Raw genomic sequence first — 16108 nt, 5'->3', positions numbered from 1 at the left:
AAAAAAACCCAATATATATCTTGTGTGGGTGCACTAAATGACATAGAAGAAAATTACAGCTAAACATGAGCACCACCAAAAATTTTAAAACAGTCACGTAAAGGTACAAAAAGTAAAAAATAGCCAGGTCCTTAAGGGGTTAACACATCAACATTGAAGAGCATCATTAAATGTACAACACGTCAAATATTGTTTTGCAGATTAAGATTTATCGGATCGAGAATTCTCATCCACTGCACATGACACTTAGTATCTATCAAGATCTTTGTTTAAACATAAACTGCCTTCTCATGGCATTTTTAACATCATTGTTTTTCAAAGTGTATATCAAGGGGTTCATCATTGGTGAAACAACAGAATACAAGACTGAAATAACCCTGTCTTTACTCAATGAATATCTAGAAATTGGCCTCACATAACTGAACAGAACACTGCCAAAGTATATGACCACCACAGTGATATGTGAGGCACAGGTAGAGAAAGCTTTTTGTCTTCCATCTGTGGACTTTATTTTTAATATAGTTAAAATAACGCATAGATATGATACAATGATGCACAGGAAAGGAGTCCACCCGATAAACATTCCTATGGATAGTAACAAAATTTCATTAATAGATGTATCTTCGCAAGAGATTGAAAGGAGTGGAGGTATATCACAATAAAAATAACTGATCTTGTTGTGGTCACAGAAATTTAAATGGAAAGTAAAGAAAGTATGAACAATGGAGTTCATTAGGCCGCTGATCCAAGAAAAACTTGACAAAGATAAGCAAACCTTACGATTCATAATGATACAATATCTAAAAGGGTAGCATATGGCTAGACAACGATCATATGACATAACACAAAGAAGGACACATTCAGTACCCACAAATGTCAAGAAGAAATACATTTGAGTTAAACAACCAGTGAATGAAATTACTTTTCTTTCTACTATTAATACTTGCAACATTTTTGGCATGGTTGTGGAAGTGTAGCAGATATCAAGAAATGACAAATTTTGCAAAAAGAAGTACATTGGCGTGTGTAGAGTCTTATCCAACTGAGACACACAGATGATAGAGATATTTCCTGCTAATGTGAACACATAAATTAGAAGGAGAAAGAAGAACAATGGAGTTTTAAATTTAGGATTATTTGATAATCCTAAAATTATGAAGTCTGTAAACATTGTTTGGTTTGCATTCATTGTAGCTGTATTTGGTTATTCTGCAAAATAAAATACATGTTAAAAATATATTTTCTTTCTGATTTTTGTCCAAATCTAAAAGGACAAAACAAAGTAATTTGTTGTATGAAAACAAATGGACTGAATACGAATTGACCAAAAGTAAAATTTGTCTGAATAGTTTTTGTCCTTTGCACAAGTCTACTGACAACTATCATAATGCTCAGTCTAGTATATAATTTCAATATAAATACAATAGTATCTTCTGCTATATCTCCATTCAGTTTCCTTCCTTACTTAGGCTGTCGTTTTCCATTGTTCTATTCTTTATAGGTGATCGTACAGTTTATACCACTTTGCAGAATGAAAGCTCCAAGAGGGACTATCCAAACCATGCTGGGACTTCTGACAAACCCCTATGCAGGGCGATAACCGGTATAGTAATAGAGAAGTATACAAAAAGTAAAAATAGGCGCCCAAACACCTCGTACCTTCCCACTAGACATATTAATTTAAACAAAATACCCTTTCTTTCGTTATCCATATATTTAATGAATAAAATAAATCTTGAGCAGAATTTCATGTCAACCAGAAAAAAAAGTCAGTGAAATATTAATTGCAATACATAATAAAAAACAATACATAACTATAGTAAATATAGCCCGCAAATGTGTACATTTGGAAATATACAGTATAGTCAGTAAAGATCTGAACACGAGGCACACATTAGTTTAGTATTCATAAATCTGTGAAATACCGGCCAATACAGAGATATGTATTTTTCTAGAGATATACAGTATTTTTTTTTAAACTGCCTTATAATATGCCATTAGTGTTGAACATTACTTTATTTGGGCATGGGATATTTACAGTATATAACCTTACACTACCTACAATATGATAAAATGAGAAATACACACAGTATGCTATTAATGTAAAATGTACTTAATGTAAAATTACTTTTTTCAGCATCCTCAAAATTCTTACATAAACCATTAATGCATTTTAGAATTTCTTCGTATTGATTCCATCAGAAATACTATGTAAATAAACACAACATGCATGTTGCCATTGTAAAAATACATTCTATGTGATTTTTCTGAACTACTGATTCAAAATGTTGAATTTTCTTTTTATAGTAAAATTACTAATACCTTCCTCTCAAGATTTCCAAGGCTGAACAGAATCTGAACAGAAAAATGATTCCTTGTATAAAAGTATAACTGTAAAGAGAAAAGATACCTACTTGCTGTGTATGCCAATTTAATGCAAGTGACCAAGTTTCTTTTATTTAAACATCTTATATGTTATACGGTTAAGATGCAAATACTATGCTTGGGGAAAATTAATCAGTTCCATTGTTCAGTTATTTCTCTGCTTATATACTACAGGGATTTTTCCCCCCAATGGACAATAATGAAATAGTTGTTTTTGCATTTTGGTTTCCATCTTACGGTGGCTGTAATCATATAGCATTTTTTTTTGTGAAAATCATTTTTTACATAACGCGTTTCGCCCAATCAGGCTTCCTCAGATGCATACCAGTTCCTCCTCTTCATTGTCCTTATATACTCTGCTGCATTAGAGCTACCAGGTGGAGTTCCTTTATGTTCAGCTGATGTTTAAATCCGATATTATTAGACAGTTTCAGAGGCATATATAGGGTATGGCAGCCATGGCACGTGCCATGGGCGCCATCTCAAGGGGGGCGCCGGTGAGCGGCTTTTAAATGCCGCTCACCGGCATTTTTATTTTTTTTGATGCGGAGGAGAGAGAGGAGCGCCTAGCAACCGCTCGGCGCCCCTCATTCTCCTCCACGAGCCCTCTACCCCCATCCCGGTGCCGGCATTTCATGCACTGCATGAAATGCCGGCACCAGCGAGTGGCTTTTAAACACTGATGCGGAGGAGATAGAGGGGCGCTGAGCGGTTGCTAGGCGCCCCTCTATCTCCTCCGCATCAGTGTTTAAAAGCCGCTCGCTGGTGCCCGCTGCTTCACTGCTGGGCGCCGAAATATGACGTCATATTACGGCGCTCAGCAGTGAAGCAGCGGGCACCAGCGAGCGGTGCAGGAAGACAGCAACATCGTGCTCCCGTCGCTGGACTTCAAGGTGAGAGGGGTTAAAAAGTGATAAGGCAGGGAGGGAGGGGGTTAAAAAGTGATAAGGCAGGGAGGGGGTTAAAAAGTGATAAGGCAGGGAGGGAGGGGGTTAAAAAGTGATAAGGCAGGGAGGGAGGGGGTTAAAAAGTGATAAGGCAGGGAGGGAGGGAGGGAGGGGGTTAAAAAGTGATAAGGCAGGGAGGGAGGGAGGGAGGGGGTTAAAAAGTGATAAGGCAGGGAGGGAGGGGGTTAAAAAGTGATAAGGCAGGGAGGGAGGGGGGGTTAAAAAGTGATAAGGCAGGGAGGGAGGGGGTTAAAAAGTGATAAGGGAGGGAGGGAGGCAGGGAGGGGGTTAAAAAGTGATAAGGGAGGGAGGGAGTTAAAAAGTAATAAGGAAGGGAGGGGGTTAAAAAGTGATAAGGAAGGGAGGGAGTTAAAAAGTGATAAGGGAGGGAGGGAGTTAAAAAGTGATAAGGAAGGAAGGGAGGGGGTGGGTTAAAAAGTGATAAGGAAGGAAGGGAGGGGTGGGTTAAAAAGTGATGAGGGAGGGAGGGGGTTAAAAAGTGATAAGGGAGGGGGGTAGATATAAGTAAAGAGTGTGCATTAATGTGTGGATGCATTGAGTGAATGAGAGAGAGCATGAGTTAATGTGTGGATGAGTTGTCTGAATGAGGGCGAGCATGAGTTAATATGTGAATGTATTGTCTGAATGAGGGAGAGCATGAGTTAATGTGTGGATGCATTGAGTGAATGAGGGAGAGCATGAGTTAATGTGTGGATGAGTTCTCTGAATTAAAGTGTGAATTAGTGAGTGACTGTAAAAGTGTTTGTGTATCATAGATGTATAATTGTGGAAGGGCAGAGATGGCACAAGCAGGAGGTTTGAGCCTTGGGGACCGAGATGGCACAGGCAGGGTGTATATGGGACAAAGATGGCACTGGCCGGACTGTTTGGGGACAAAGTTGACTTGTGGTGGGCTATTTGGGGACAAAGATGGCAAATCTTATGTGTGTAATCTGGGTGCTGGTCAGGTTCTATGTCGGCAGTGTGGACGCCAGGGCTGGCTTTGCGGTGTGCAACCTGTGATCTATGCCTGTAATTTAGGGGGTTTTAAATATACCTTTAATGCCGTGTTTTTATGTGAATTCCAATTGATCTTTACCTGCAAAGCTGGGATTTTGTGTTATTCTGTAGATCCATATCTGCTATGCTATGTTTCCATACATTATTTATGTGTACCTGCAAATACAGGGTTAATATGTCTTATTCAGTTGATCTATACCTGCGATGCTACGTTTCATATATTATTATTGTATACCTGCAAATACAGGATTTGTATGTCTGATTCTGTTTATTTGATATATACCTTCAGTGCTGAGATCACAAGTGAATTTCAATTGATCTGGGTTTGTGTGTTGATCTATACCTGCTATCGACAGCAGGGACTAATATATATATATATATATATATATATATATATATATATAGGCAGCAGGGGCTAGTAAATGGGTTTTTATTTGGACAGGGGCGCAATTTCAGTGCTTGCCATAGGCGCTATTTTCAGTAGATACGCCTCTGGACAGTTTATATAGAAAAGTTTGTCCATATTCAACACTGTTTTTAATATGCTGGAGCAGCAAGACAGCAGGGCTGATTTGAGAAAGCTCCAAGGCGAAAACGTGTTATTGGAGGATCACAGGGGGGGCTATTTTTCACTTGAGTACTGCATTTGGATTATGTGTTTTTATTTGTTATATTGTGTTTAAAATAAATACTGCAGTTTGCATATTTTGCACATTTGGCATTACTGGCACATACTGCATCCTTTGCACATATTTCTCAGTTTTGCACAGTACCATTTAAAGATTCATCCCCTACTGGATCCATTATTTTTTTCTGCTGCTATCTATATTTACGCTAGTGTTAAAGGGGATTTGCTGCACAGCGTAATCCACACCAGAGCCCGGGTGGGGGCTCTGGATTAGATCTTCACCAACAGATGAGTGCGTGATCCCAAATCACAAATAGCGATTTCGATTGGAGCCAGTCATATTGGCTCCACTCATGTGAGTGTTCTAGCCCATTACTTTTATTGCATTCATTTTTATTGCACACGGGTTGCACTATTATTTGTATTTGTATTTGTTTTTAACCCCAAAGGGGTTAGCTATATCTCTTTATTTGCCTTTTCGCTCCAGTCACTGTGGTGGGTTACACCACCACTATGCTCTTTTGCATTATTGTTACAAACAACCACACTGCTGCATATGTCAACCTTCACATCAGTGTCTTACTTCTAAGGGTATGGGAAAGTATATGACATATATGAGATTAAAATACAATAGTGAATGTTTTGATTGTATCATATTATTTACTATTAAAAAAAGTATAAAATATGGTGAAAAATTTAGAAAAAAATGACTGTTTATAACTTTTAGTTGAAAAATCTTTTACTCATCTATAAAAGGTAATGAAAAAACCTGAGTTTAGAAATACCCAATGTTTTTATGTTTTTTTGCTTTTTTCTACACATTATGGGGCAAAAAGTACAGGTAGCGTTTTGCTATTTCAAAGCCTTTTTTTCCAAATCTGGTAATTCTTCCCCCCATGTGCCATTTCGGGTATCTTTGAAGCCGGCCAATGCAATTCACCCCATCAAGTCATATATTTTTGAAAACTAGACAGCCCACGGTATTCCAAGTGCTAGTATTTTAACCCTTTCCAAGCACTAATTCTACCATCAGCCTTTGTCAAACTTTATGGTAGTCATTTTTTTTGCATTTGTTTTTTCACACACATTTTACTTCAGGTATGAATTAAAAAGTTCTCGTATATGTCACTATCATAAAACACCCCAGGGTATTTTAAATGCTGGTATTTTAACTCTTTGCATGCACACATTTTACCACCAGCATTTTTTCAAAGTTTGCAGTAGTATTTTTGTGTGTGTATTTTTCTCACACACACCTACTTTATGTATGAATTTACAGCTCCTGGTATATGCCGCTGTCACACGACACCCCAATATGTGTTCAGCAACATCTCCTGAGTACAGTGATACCCCACATGCATGGGTTTGTCATTTTTGGGGGGAACTAAAAGGCCACATTTGGTACGTGTGCATTTTTCTAATTGGAAATTAGATGTGTGGCCATCCTTCCCCCCCCCCGTGTTAATTGGGACATTGTTGAATCCGGCCAATTCAATTTACCCCATCAAATCATACATTTTTTTAAAGTAGACACCCCATGGGCATTTAATATGCCAGTATTTTAACTGTTTCCATGCGAGAATTGTTTTAAGCTAATGTGCTAATTTTAGTACTTGCTCACAAAAATATATTTTTTATATATATATTTTAATTTTTTTTTGCCTTTTTTTAAAACATTTTTAACATTTTTTTTCAACTTGAAGGTTCCCCTGATAGTGACATCAGAGGGAAATTATTTTTACATTTTACTGGTTTTTTACAATTTTTTTTTCTAATGATTATTAATTTTATTTTATTTTTAATTTATTTTTTTCTAATCACACTGTGATTAGAAAGCTGGGCTCCATTGACTTGCATGGTTGAATGCAGTACCTGTATTCAACCTGCAAGTGGAGCCAGAGTTCTCGAGAGGGTCAGGAGACAGTCTAGCGAACTTTTTCGTCTTTATTATTTTTTTTCCCGGGCCGCCGCCATCTTGCTGATGGCGAAGATCACCGGCAGCTGCGGCTGTGACCGCTCTCCGGAGCGGTCACAGTCCATCAAGAGGTAAGTGTTTGGTGTCGCTGGATGCCTCCTGATCGAGGCATTCCAGCGACACCATTTAAGTTTAGGAGGTGATCGTTGATCGCCTCCTAAACGCTTTTAAAATGGGCACTTCCAGGTATGTGCGGCGTTATCACACACATGCGCACTAACGGCATTGACATGCCGATTTCGGCACACACCCACTCACTTCAGATTGGCGAGTTCTCTTGCTATTTTATTATAAAAATGTGTTTGTTTTATTTGAAATGTATGTCCTGATGAAAGTCAGCAATGACTGAAACGTCATCTTGACTTTGAATAAAGAAAAGTTGTTAACTTAAAGACCTGGAGTGCTGACCATCCTTTGAGAGTGCTATATATATATATATATATATATATATATATATATATATATATATATATATATATATATATATATTGGCTGCTCAACAAAACCATACATCACCTCCCTTATTGCGAATAGAAGAAAAGATAAATCAAATTGAAAAAAGAGATAGAGCGCCCCATACCAGAAGATGTTACAAATCAAATAGAAAAAAAGAGATAGAGTACCCCACACCAGAAGATGTTACAAATTCAGACAATTTCTTCTATATAATGTCTTCTTACAATGTCTTCTGTGTCTTTATTGGAGCAGTAAATGCTGCTCACTGAAATAGCAGGAATTTTGAGAAGCCCTTTGGAGTGATTTTCAACTCAAATAGAGGGTGACATCCAAGGGTTAATCATTGCTCAGGAGAGGTAGCTATTAGCTAGATTATTTGTAGACTTGGGCGCTGGCAGAAGGTTTTAATGTTTTAGTGTTTGTTTTTTTGGGGGGAAAAAAGACTTGCCATTGCAAGCACTTTACACCCACATGAAGTTCCACTGCACCCATAAGGAAAAAAAAACACTTGCCATTGCACCTACTTTGCACCCACATCACTTTCTATTACACCCATATTACAAGATGGTGGGCATGCTACTGCACCCACTGTGCACATCCATACATTGCACCTACACCCGTGTTGCACCTAAAGGACTTGTGTTATAAATGTAATATTATAAATATGTACAATAATATTTTCTCTGTTAAACATGTTATGCAAACAGAGAAATTCCCAGAAATTTGTTAAAAGTTAATTGTTACACGTGAGAGGCTGAGCAGATGAGTTTTACAGATTTAAAGAAACATTTTTTTCCCCCGCTACAGTTGTCCTTTAAAATGGCAAGATTCTCATCTTCTTAGTGTAGTTAAAATGGCGGCCGAACTAATAAGAGAATGAACAAAGATTTTTCTATTGTACACATTCATTTTCATTTTCTTTCATCCACTGTTGCATTCGTTCGTTCTTTACTCAGATGAATGAGAAAACAGTAGAATTCAGCACAAAAAACGCATTCATACGAAACGAATGTCCAAGTCTAATTATTTGGCATATTCTATTGGAGTGGGAGAAATCAGCCATGGATGAGTGCACACGGGGGTCATCATGAGCATTAACAATTCCCTTTGTTTAGGGCCATTTCTAAAATATGGTACAGAAGAGCACGTAAAATAATATACTCATGTACATTCATGTAAAATAATAAAATGGACATAGTACAGCTTGAACATATACTTTTATTATAAACCTTAAAATGTTATGCTAACTTTGAACAATTGAGACACAAAGGAAGTATCTCAAATAAGGCAGAAAACATTAAAAATGCACGGTCTGTGTATTGTGCAGGCAACTCTTACTCAGTACCAAATAGTTGAAAACAGGCTCCTCCTCAGCATGTGATGTCACCAGCAGACGCATTTCGCCCCTCCCTCAGGCTTCATCAAAGTAGTAGTGAGATTACCTAGCAGTAGCAAACTAATATTTGGGGGGGGGGTCACAGTGGTTAGGTTTTATGGTCAAAATAAGAAGGAGAAGCCTTTTACATTTTTAAAAAATTGCTTTCATCAGATCTTGAATCCCTAGATGACGTTTTTCCCTACAACAATTATATTGTATTCCATTTGGAAAGTGACAGCAGATTCTGAAGCACTATAACAAAGGTGAAGTGAACTCTGTGAGAGATAACATTACATTCAACGATATACAAAATAGACAATAACATTAATATTTATGTTTTCTCTGGGGCAACTGATTTATGGAGAAACATTGTGCTCTGTTACAAATGTTGCTTATGAATGAACTGGCGTCTCACTGCATTTTTTACATCTTGATTTTTCAAGGTATATATTAATGGGTTCAACATCGGAGTTACAATACTATACACTACTGAAAAAACCTTAATCTTATCCAAAGAGTATGTAGAAACAGGTCTTACATAACTAAAAATGGAGCTACCATAGTATAAAATCACAACTGTAAGATGTGAGGCACATGTAGAAAAAGCTTTCTGTCTTCCATCAGAAGACTTGATTTTGATTATTGTTATAATAATATATGTGTATGATATAATGATGCAGAAGAAGGGCATCCATGCAATGAAAACGCCTATGGACCAGAGCAAGATTTCATTTAAAAATGTATTGTCACAGGAGAGGGAGAGAAGTGGGGGTATATCACAATAAAAGTAATTTATCTTATTGGAGCCACAGAAGTGTAGACAGAAAGTGAAAAATGAATGGACTGCCGAATTTACAAAACCACTGAGCCAAGCAAAACCAGCAAGGTAAATGCAGGCTTTGTGACTCATGATGATAGAATACCTAAGAGGGTTGCAAATGGCTAGAAATCGGTCATAGGACATTATACCAAGAAGAATACATTCTGTGCCCACAAAAGCAAAAAATAAATATAGTTGAATTGCACAACTAATAAACGAGATACTTTTTCTTTCAGCTAGAAGCACTTGCAGCATTTTAGGCATGGTGGTTGACGTGTAGCAAATGTCTAAGAAAGACAAGTTGCCTAGAAAGAAATACATGGGTGTGTGCAGACTTTTATCCAGATTTGTTACTAAGGTGATTGTTATATTTCCTACCAAGGTCAATAAATAGATAACAAAGAGGCAGAAAAATGCAAGAACTTTTAGGTCTGGGTTTTCAAATAATCCTAAAAGGAGAAAGTCTGTTAATATTGTTTGATTGCCATTCATTTGATTCTGGCTTCTGCAAGGGCCCACAAAATAGCTGAAGACAAACAAACTCACTCTACAGGGCTTTAGACATTTCCAGTTTTCACCTTTGTAATATGCAAAAATGGATACAACATTTTTGATACAAAAGATTAATGATACCACAAAAACTAGAGCATCAAATTGTTTTGTGTGTTTATGATACAGCAAGTTACTGATGACTTAATTGGTAGAATAAATATTTTCATGACTGCATGGTTTTATATTTTCAGAACATTTTAAACAATCTTGTGCCACAGGAATTGAAATATGTGCAGTTGCAGCAGAATATATGTAGTTTTTATGAAGTACGACTTAAAAATATAGGTGGCAATTATTTATAAACGCAACGCCTTAGTGAATTTCATGCAAAAAATATAAAAATCCAAAATTGCGAATTGGTGTGTTCATAATTGAAGATGTAAAGGATTGTAGTAGCTGTGTCAAAATGATAAGGAAAAACTTGGTAACTAAACATTTGTTAGTCCCTCAGTGTAGAGGAAATCATGAAAAGATCCGCTCATCTCAATAGCTTATGTTGATTTTGTATCCTGTTTACCCAAACAGTTGCACAGTACTAGAAAATAAAATGTTGAAAATCGTTGAGTTAGATGCAGATGTTGGCAGAAGTTCAGATGCTGGAAAAATAATGTTGTCATGAGAGTTTCCCCAGAGTGGAAAGTACTATTTAATGCATTTTTTTCCAGTTCTAGTAAATGAAGATAGATAAAAGCTGTGATATTTTTGAAATATCAAATAACAGTCACTATCAGTGTGTATAAAACGCAAATTTAAAAAAAATACATTCTGGAAATATGAGATCACAGAACATTCAATAATCAACCCTTCAAACTAATCATTCATGTTCTACTCTGCTACCTGTTATACTTATTTGTTTAATCTTGATAATTTTCTTTTTTTCTTTTTTATTCATAGAATGGTAGGAAACATAACAGAACTGCAATGTAAATATATAAAATGAAGGGCACTGGTTATTTCCATTTCATATATTCCAAAAATTTAAAGAAAACACATTCCTTACCATCTTTCATAAATTCCATATTAAATTGATGTGTTTCCATCAGTGAAGCATTCGGGAGTTCTGTCTGTCTGTCTGTCTATCAATCAATCTATGTAGACTTTCAAATTGTGGCATTAAGGACTCACTTTACATTTCACATGTAGATTCAAAAGTTTACATTAGTTTGGTTTAAGTAAGAAGGAGAAGCCAAAAATGGCTTGAAAAGTGACTATGGAGAAAGAAGGGCCTTGGGTGAAAACAGTGAAAATATAATAAGGGAACAAAATTGATGTATAGAGGGTGGAATGGAAGAATGTAAAGGGAAAAACTAAGTTGGGAAAAATTCTTTACCATCTAAGGGATGCTTCAGCTAATAATCATAGATATATATATATTTTTACATACTGTAAAATTATTACATGTTTGAAACAGTACTGCTCTCCTCTTTCTCTTGTTTTAACTGCTTTTCCCAATTGCTGAATACCAATTTGTATTGTATTGTTGTATTTGTATATTGTTTTATAGATGAATAGGAAGGTTTGTAAAACTCAAGCTGTATGTTAAATAAATAACAAAATACTTTAAAATACTATGTTTGTGTCCAAATGTGAACATATACAAAATACTTTTTCATACTAGATACCTGACTAGCAGCACAGAATTTCAGTTCTGTGTCTTTTTCTGTGTCTTCTTCTTCTGGGCTTCTGATGAACTTCTGCATGTAATCCTGAAACGTAATCATTATGAATTTGTGTCTACTGTATTTGTAAAAGAACACCACCACCAAACATATAGTTATTTGTGAGAAGTACAAATAGTCTCTCCATGTGGAGAATCCAGATCGACAAAACCTAATTTACAAAATGCAAGTGTATTTTTGTGATGTAATTAAACCATAAGATAAAACCATACATTTCTTGAAAGGTATAGACAATATGGTATAGGATAACAATTCTACACTCAGTAGCCATAAAAATAGTATTTAAAAGGTAGCTTCCTAGTTGTACAAAATATAGAGAAACATTTTTGTAACTTAAATGCAGATTAAAATGCAAATATATAAATAAATCATTATGATTCCCCTTTCAGATACTGCTTTAATAATACCTTGTCTTTCATCTCTGGGGTCATCCTGGTAATGAAGCTGTGTTATGTTGCTGGCCTTTAATACATGTCTTGCCCTGGAGATTTTGTATTTTTTGTGATATAATAAAAATATTCAAAGTAACCCTATGGGAACAACAGTATGAAATTTACTGAATCCAATTCACATTAGTAAAAAAACCTTTCATCTCACATATACTCACCTGCAGGAGTTGTGTACAACTTGACAAAAAGCTGGCATCTGTCAAATTCATTAACTTCTAAGTTGCAAATGCCTATTGGAAATTATTTTCAACTTGTAAAGTTCACCTTTCAACCCAAGGGACGACACTCCCCCCAAGAAAAACATGTAAAAATAAATAAAAACAGAAGTTATCATGACTACCTACTAACCAAGGAGAGGCTGACAGTTGCCTCCACCCCTAGTGCTGTGGTACAGAGGTACCACTTGCATAATCTTGACTTTCCTACAGGCTTGTGTATGCAAATTGAGAGTTATTTTGTTATCAAGTGCTAATGCTGGATGGCTTTAGGAATTCTTTTCTCCAACTCATGTGATTTTGTTGCTGAGTTTGTAGCCAGATCACAAGTACTTATAGTTTAGTGTAATGACCCAACTGTGGCTGTGTCTTATGTGTGGGGAAACATCCCTCACGGTTTACCATTGATTATTAGTTTATAGCTGCCTGCTTTCCTGGTTCCCACTGAGTGTACGTCTATTCAAATATGGTATGTAACCAAAGTGAGTGTGAAACCTCCCTAAACTGCTAAATTCATATTGCCCCTACACAGGTTTGTGATCTTCTCCCTCACTAAAATGCCAATTGACCCTATCATATCTCCTGCTCTCTCTTTGACATTTATTCAACTTTTTCACTTTCCTCATCCATCCGCTCCCTTTTTTAAAGATGTTCTTATTCCTTTCATTTGAAGAAGCTTTCCCTAAAACCCACATCCTCTTCTAGCTACTATTCAGTTTTCATCAGAAACCTGGCATCCTGAACCTTTAAAAATAATTAAAAACCCTAGGGCATTTTTGCCTCTCTTTCCTCAAATCTTTCCACATTGGTATCCAAGCCATATGTGTTCACTATTCGTCATCTGTTGGTACAAGCTGTGGGGAAGAAACATTTTCACTTACACTTGAAGGGCCCATCCAGCATAGTCAAATAATGCTTGTCACTGAACTAGGGCTGCAGAGGACTGTTTACCTTGTTTTGATGTTGGTCCTATTCCACTTTTTCCACAGGAGTATAATCACACCCTTATGTTACCAGTCTTGTTGGATCAATGTTTCTCTTGCCCTGTGCCTGTCATAGCTATAATGCTCTGGAACTGTTTAGTGGCTGGGATCCATAGGAGTGCCTTCTGACTTTAAATCTTTCGGACTTCCAGAGCGCCCCTTTTGTATATTTGCCAAACGAGTGGTGGGGTACTAATGAGGAGTGATTGGGAGAGGGAGCTCACTAGGAAATTCAGGTTGTTAGACCGGGGTTCAGCAACCGTGGCTGTGGAGCCTCTGCCCAGTTGCATTGAGGACAGTCCCAGGGAACCTTCAAACTGCTGTTGCTTGGGGTCACAACCACATATCACGTCGCTTTTTGGACTGAATAATCTAGTGTTATCCATAGATACCCCGGTATCAAAACCACTCCCTCTGGATCACATGAAAGCAGTCACTTGGAGTTATGCAGGCATTACTGTGCTTGGTGGTCGGATTGTGGCACCAGGCTGTCTGAACAGGGCATTGTTTGGTTGATTATGCCTCTTCCCTGATAAAGCAGTGTTTAAGTTTCCTCAATAAAGTGTTCTTGTTTTCCAAATCAACATTGGTTTTGTCTGATGAGTGGGGTGGGCTGCAATGATGACTTATTGTCCTTTTCAGGGCAGTATCAGCGCTGTATAGCTATACTCCAGCTAGCCACTGCGACAGCACGGCTTCATTATATTGCTTTCCCACTTCGTCTCACCAGTGCTAGTTTTATATAGCGCTGAGGGGGTTAATCGCCAAAGTCTCGGACCGATGTAAGCACAATTTGATGGGTGTATTCAGTCGAGGTACAGAACGTCCCATCACAATGACAAAGGGGTCATTTACAATAAAAAGGTCTTTAAAATGGCAGGCAAGAAAAGAAATACAAAAAAATCCTCTCCACACCCAGTGGCAGAGACACTATATATACTTATTTTTACTCCCACAGACCTAAGTAGGGGGAGGATCTATTATATCTGCCATTGACATGAATAGGCCCAATTGAATTTATTGGGGTCTGTGGAACTTAATATGGCCCATTCGAGTCAATAGGGGATGTAGTGCATCCTTTGAGAATTTCGCCAAATAAATTCTTAGATTAACCATTGCCCCTCTGATCCCCTAATTTGGCACACATCACCTTGGGTGCCATTGACAAGTTAGAGGTCTATAATTAATAAGCATTTAATCTGGTGAAACTTCCATTGTTGAGAAGAATGTTTCCCATTTATTTCATTAAATTGATGGTTAGGGAATGGGTTTGCAAGCATGAACTGACCCACTGTGAACCATTATTTTTAATTACATTTTAAATGGCATTTTGTGGAGCTATATGCACAACCTTCCAATTTCCCTAGCCACAAAATCCTGAAGGACTTGCTTTACCCTGCTTGAAATATATTCTCATCAATTCTTGGTTCATTGCAATGCCGCAACTGCACATTTAAAATGGTAAGTTAAAATGGAGAGGTAAACTGGTTTTCAAAAAGATTTCTTTATTCTGGTGTGTCTCAGTCATAGCAATCTTGATGTTTTGTTATACTTTATATTAGTGTGCAAAGGTTTTAGATAGGTCTGAAAAAATACTGTTTATTTTTATCATTTTATAAAATGCAAAGTGAGTGAACAGTAGAAAAATCTAAATCTAATCAATATTGTGTGACCACTTTTTGCCTTGAAAGCAGCATCAATTCTTCTAAGTACACTTGCACACAATTTTTTAAGGTATATTGTTCTGAACATCTTGGAGGACTAACCAAATTTATTTTGTGGATTAAGGCAGCCTCTGTTGCTTTCCTCTCTTCGTGTAATCCCACACAGACTTGATGAAGTTGAGATCACAGCTCTGGGGCTACACCATCATTTGGAGGGCTCATTGTTCCAAATGACTTTGGCTGTATGTTTGGGGTCATTGTCATACTGCACAATAAATTTGGGGCCAATCAGATGCCTCCCTGATGGTAATGCATGATGAATAAGTATCTGCTCTGTACTTCTCAGCATTGAAGAGACTATAATTCTGACCAAGTCCACAACCTCCACCATACTTCACTGTTGCCTTCAAACACTCTTCCTTGTACCACTTTCCAGCTTTTTGGTGAACAAACTGTCTTCTGCTATAGCTAAATATTTTGACTTGCCAGTCCAGAGTGCCTGCTGATATTTTTTTGCTCCCCAGTTCTTTTGTTTTTGTTAATAGTTGAGTCACTTGGCTTTGTTTTCAGGTCAGAGGTATTGCTTTTTAGCCTCAGGTCTTCTATGAAGACCACTTCTGACCAGACTTCTCTGGGCAATTTTACCCGTAGACAATTTTACCAGGGTCCCACTGTTTTCTGCCAATGATAAGCTCATGGACATCTTTAGATTGCGAAAGGAAGTAAGCAAGATGTGTCTTTCATCTGCTGCACTAAGTTTCTTTGGCCAACCACTGCATCTATGATCAAAAATATTGTCCAGTTCTCTTTGCTTCTTCAAAAGCTTGGCCATGCCATCTGGAAGCCCCTGTCCTTAAAATTTCTGCCTGGAAGAGACCTTGCTGATGCAGATAACTACCTTGTGTCTTGTTGCTGTTTCTGTTTCAGTTAGTGATTGTGTTTCATCCCACATATTAA

General features: G+C 37.2%; 2 protein-coding genes across 2 annotated transcripts; both read right to left on the bottom strand.

The window, feature by feature from the left end:
- Positions 1-256: 256 nt before the first annotated feature.
- LOC149278006 (olfactory receptor 5V1-like) lies at positions 257-1189 on the bottom strand. Its single transcript, XM_089502501.1, has one exon. The coding sequence runs from the start codon at positions 1187-1189 to the stop codon at positions 257-259; it is 933 nt and encodes a 310-aa protein (XP_089358627.1).
- A 7979-nt stretch (positions 1190-9168) lies between these two features.
- LOC149278005 (olfactory receptor 5V1-like) lies at positions 9169-10101 on the bottom strand. The gene has a single exon (XM_089502500.1). The coding sequence runs from the start codon at positions 10099-10101 to the stop codon at positions 9169-9171; it is 933 nt and encodes a 310-aa protein (XP_089358626.1).
- Between the last annotated feature and the right edge of the window lie 6007 nt (positions 10102-16108).

This window comes from Sceloporus occidentalis, unplaced genomic scaffold (assembly GCF_023333645.1).
Source record: "Sceloporus occidentalis isolate IW3139 unplaced genomic scaffold, rSceOcc1.0.p SCAF_204, whole genome shotgun sequence".
NCBI lineage: Eukaryota > Metazoa > Chordata > Lepidosauria > Squamata > Phrynosomatidae > Sceloporus > Sceloporus occidentalis.
The sequence above is the reverse complement of the archived record's forward strand: the minus strand, read 5'-3'. Positions and strand labels throughout refer to the sequence as shown.

Bases quoted from the DNA above. Each gene is read 5' to 3' on its own strand.
- LOC149278005 (XM_089502500.1), bottom strand. From the start codon at position 10,101: ATGAATGGCAATCAAACAATATTAACAGACTTTCTCCTTTTAGGATTA.
- LOC149278006 (XM_089502501.1), bottom strand. From the start codon at position 1,189: ATGAATGCAAACCAAACAATGTTTACAGACTTCATAATTTTAGGATTA.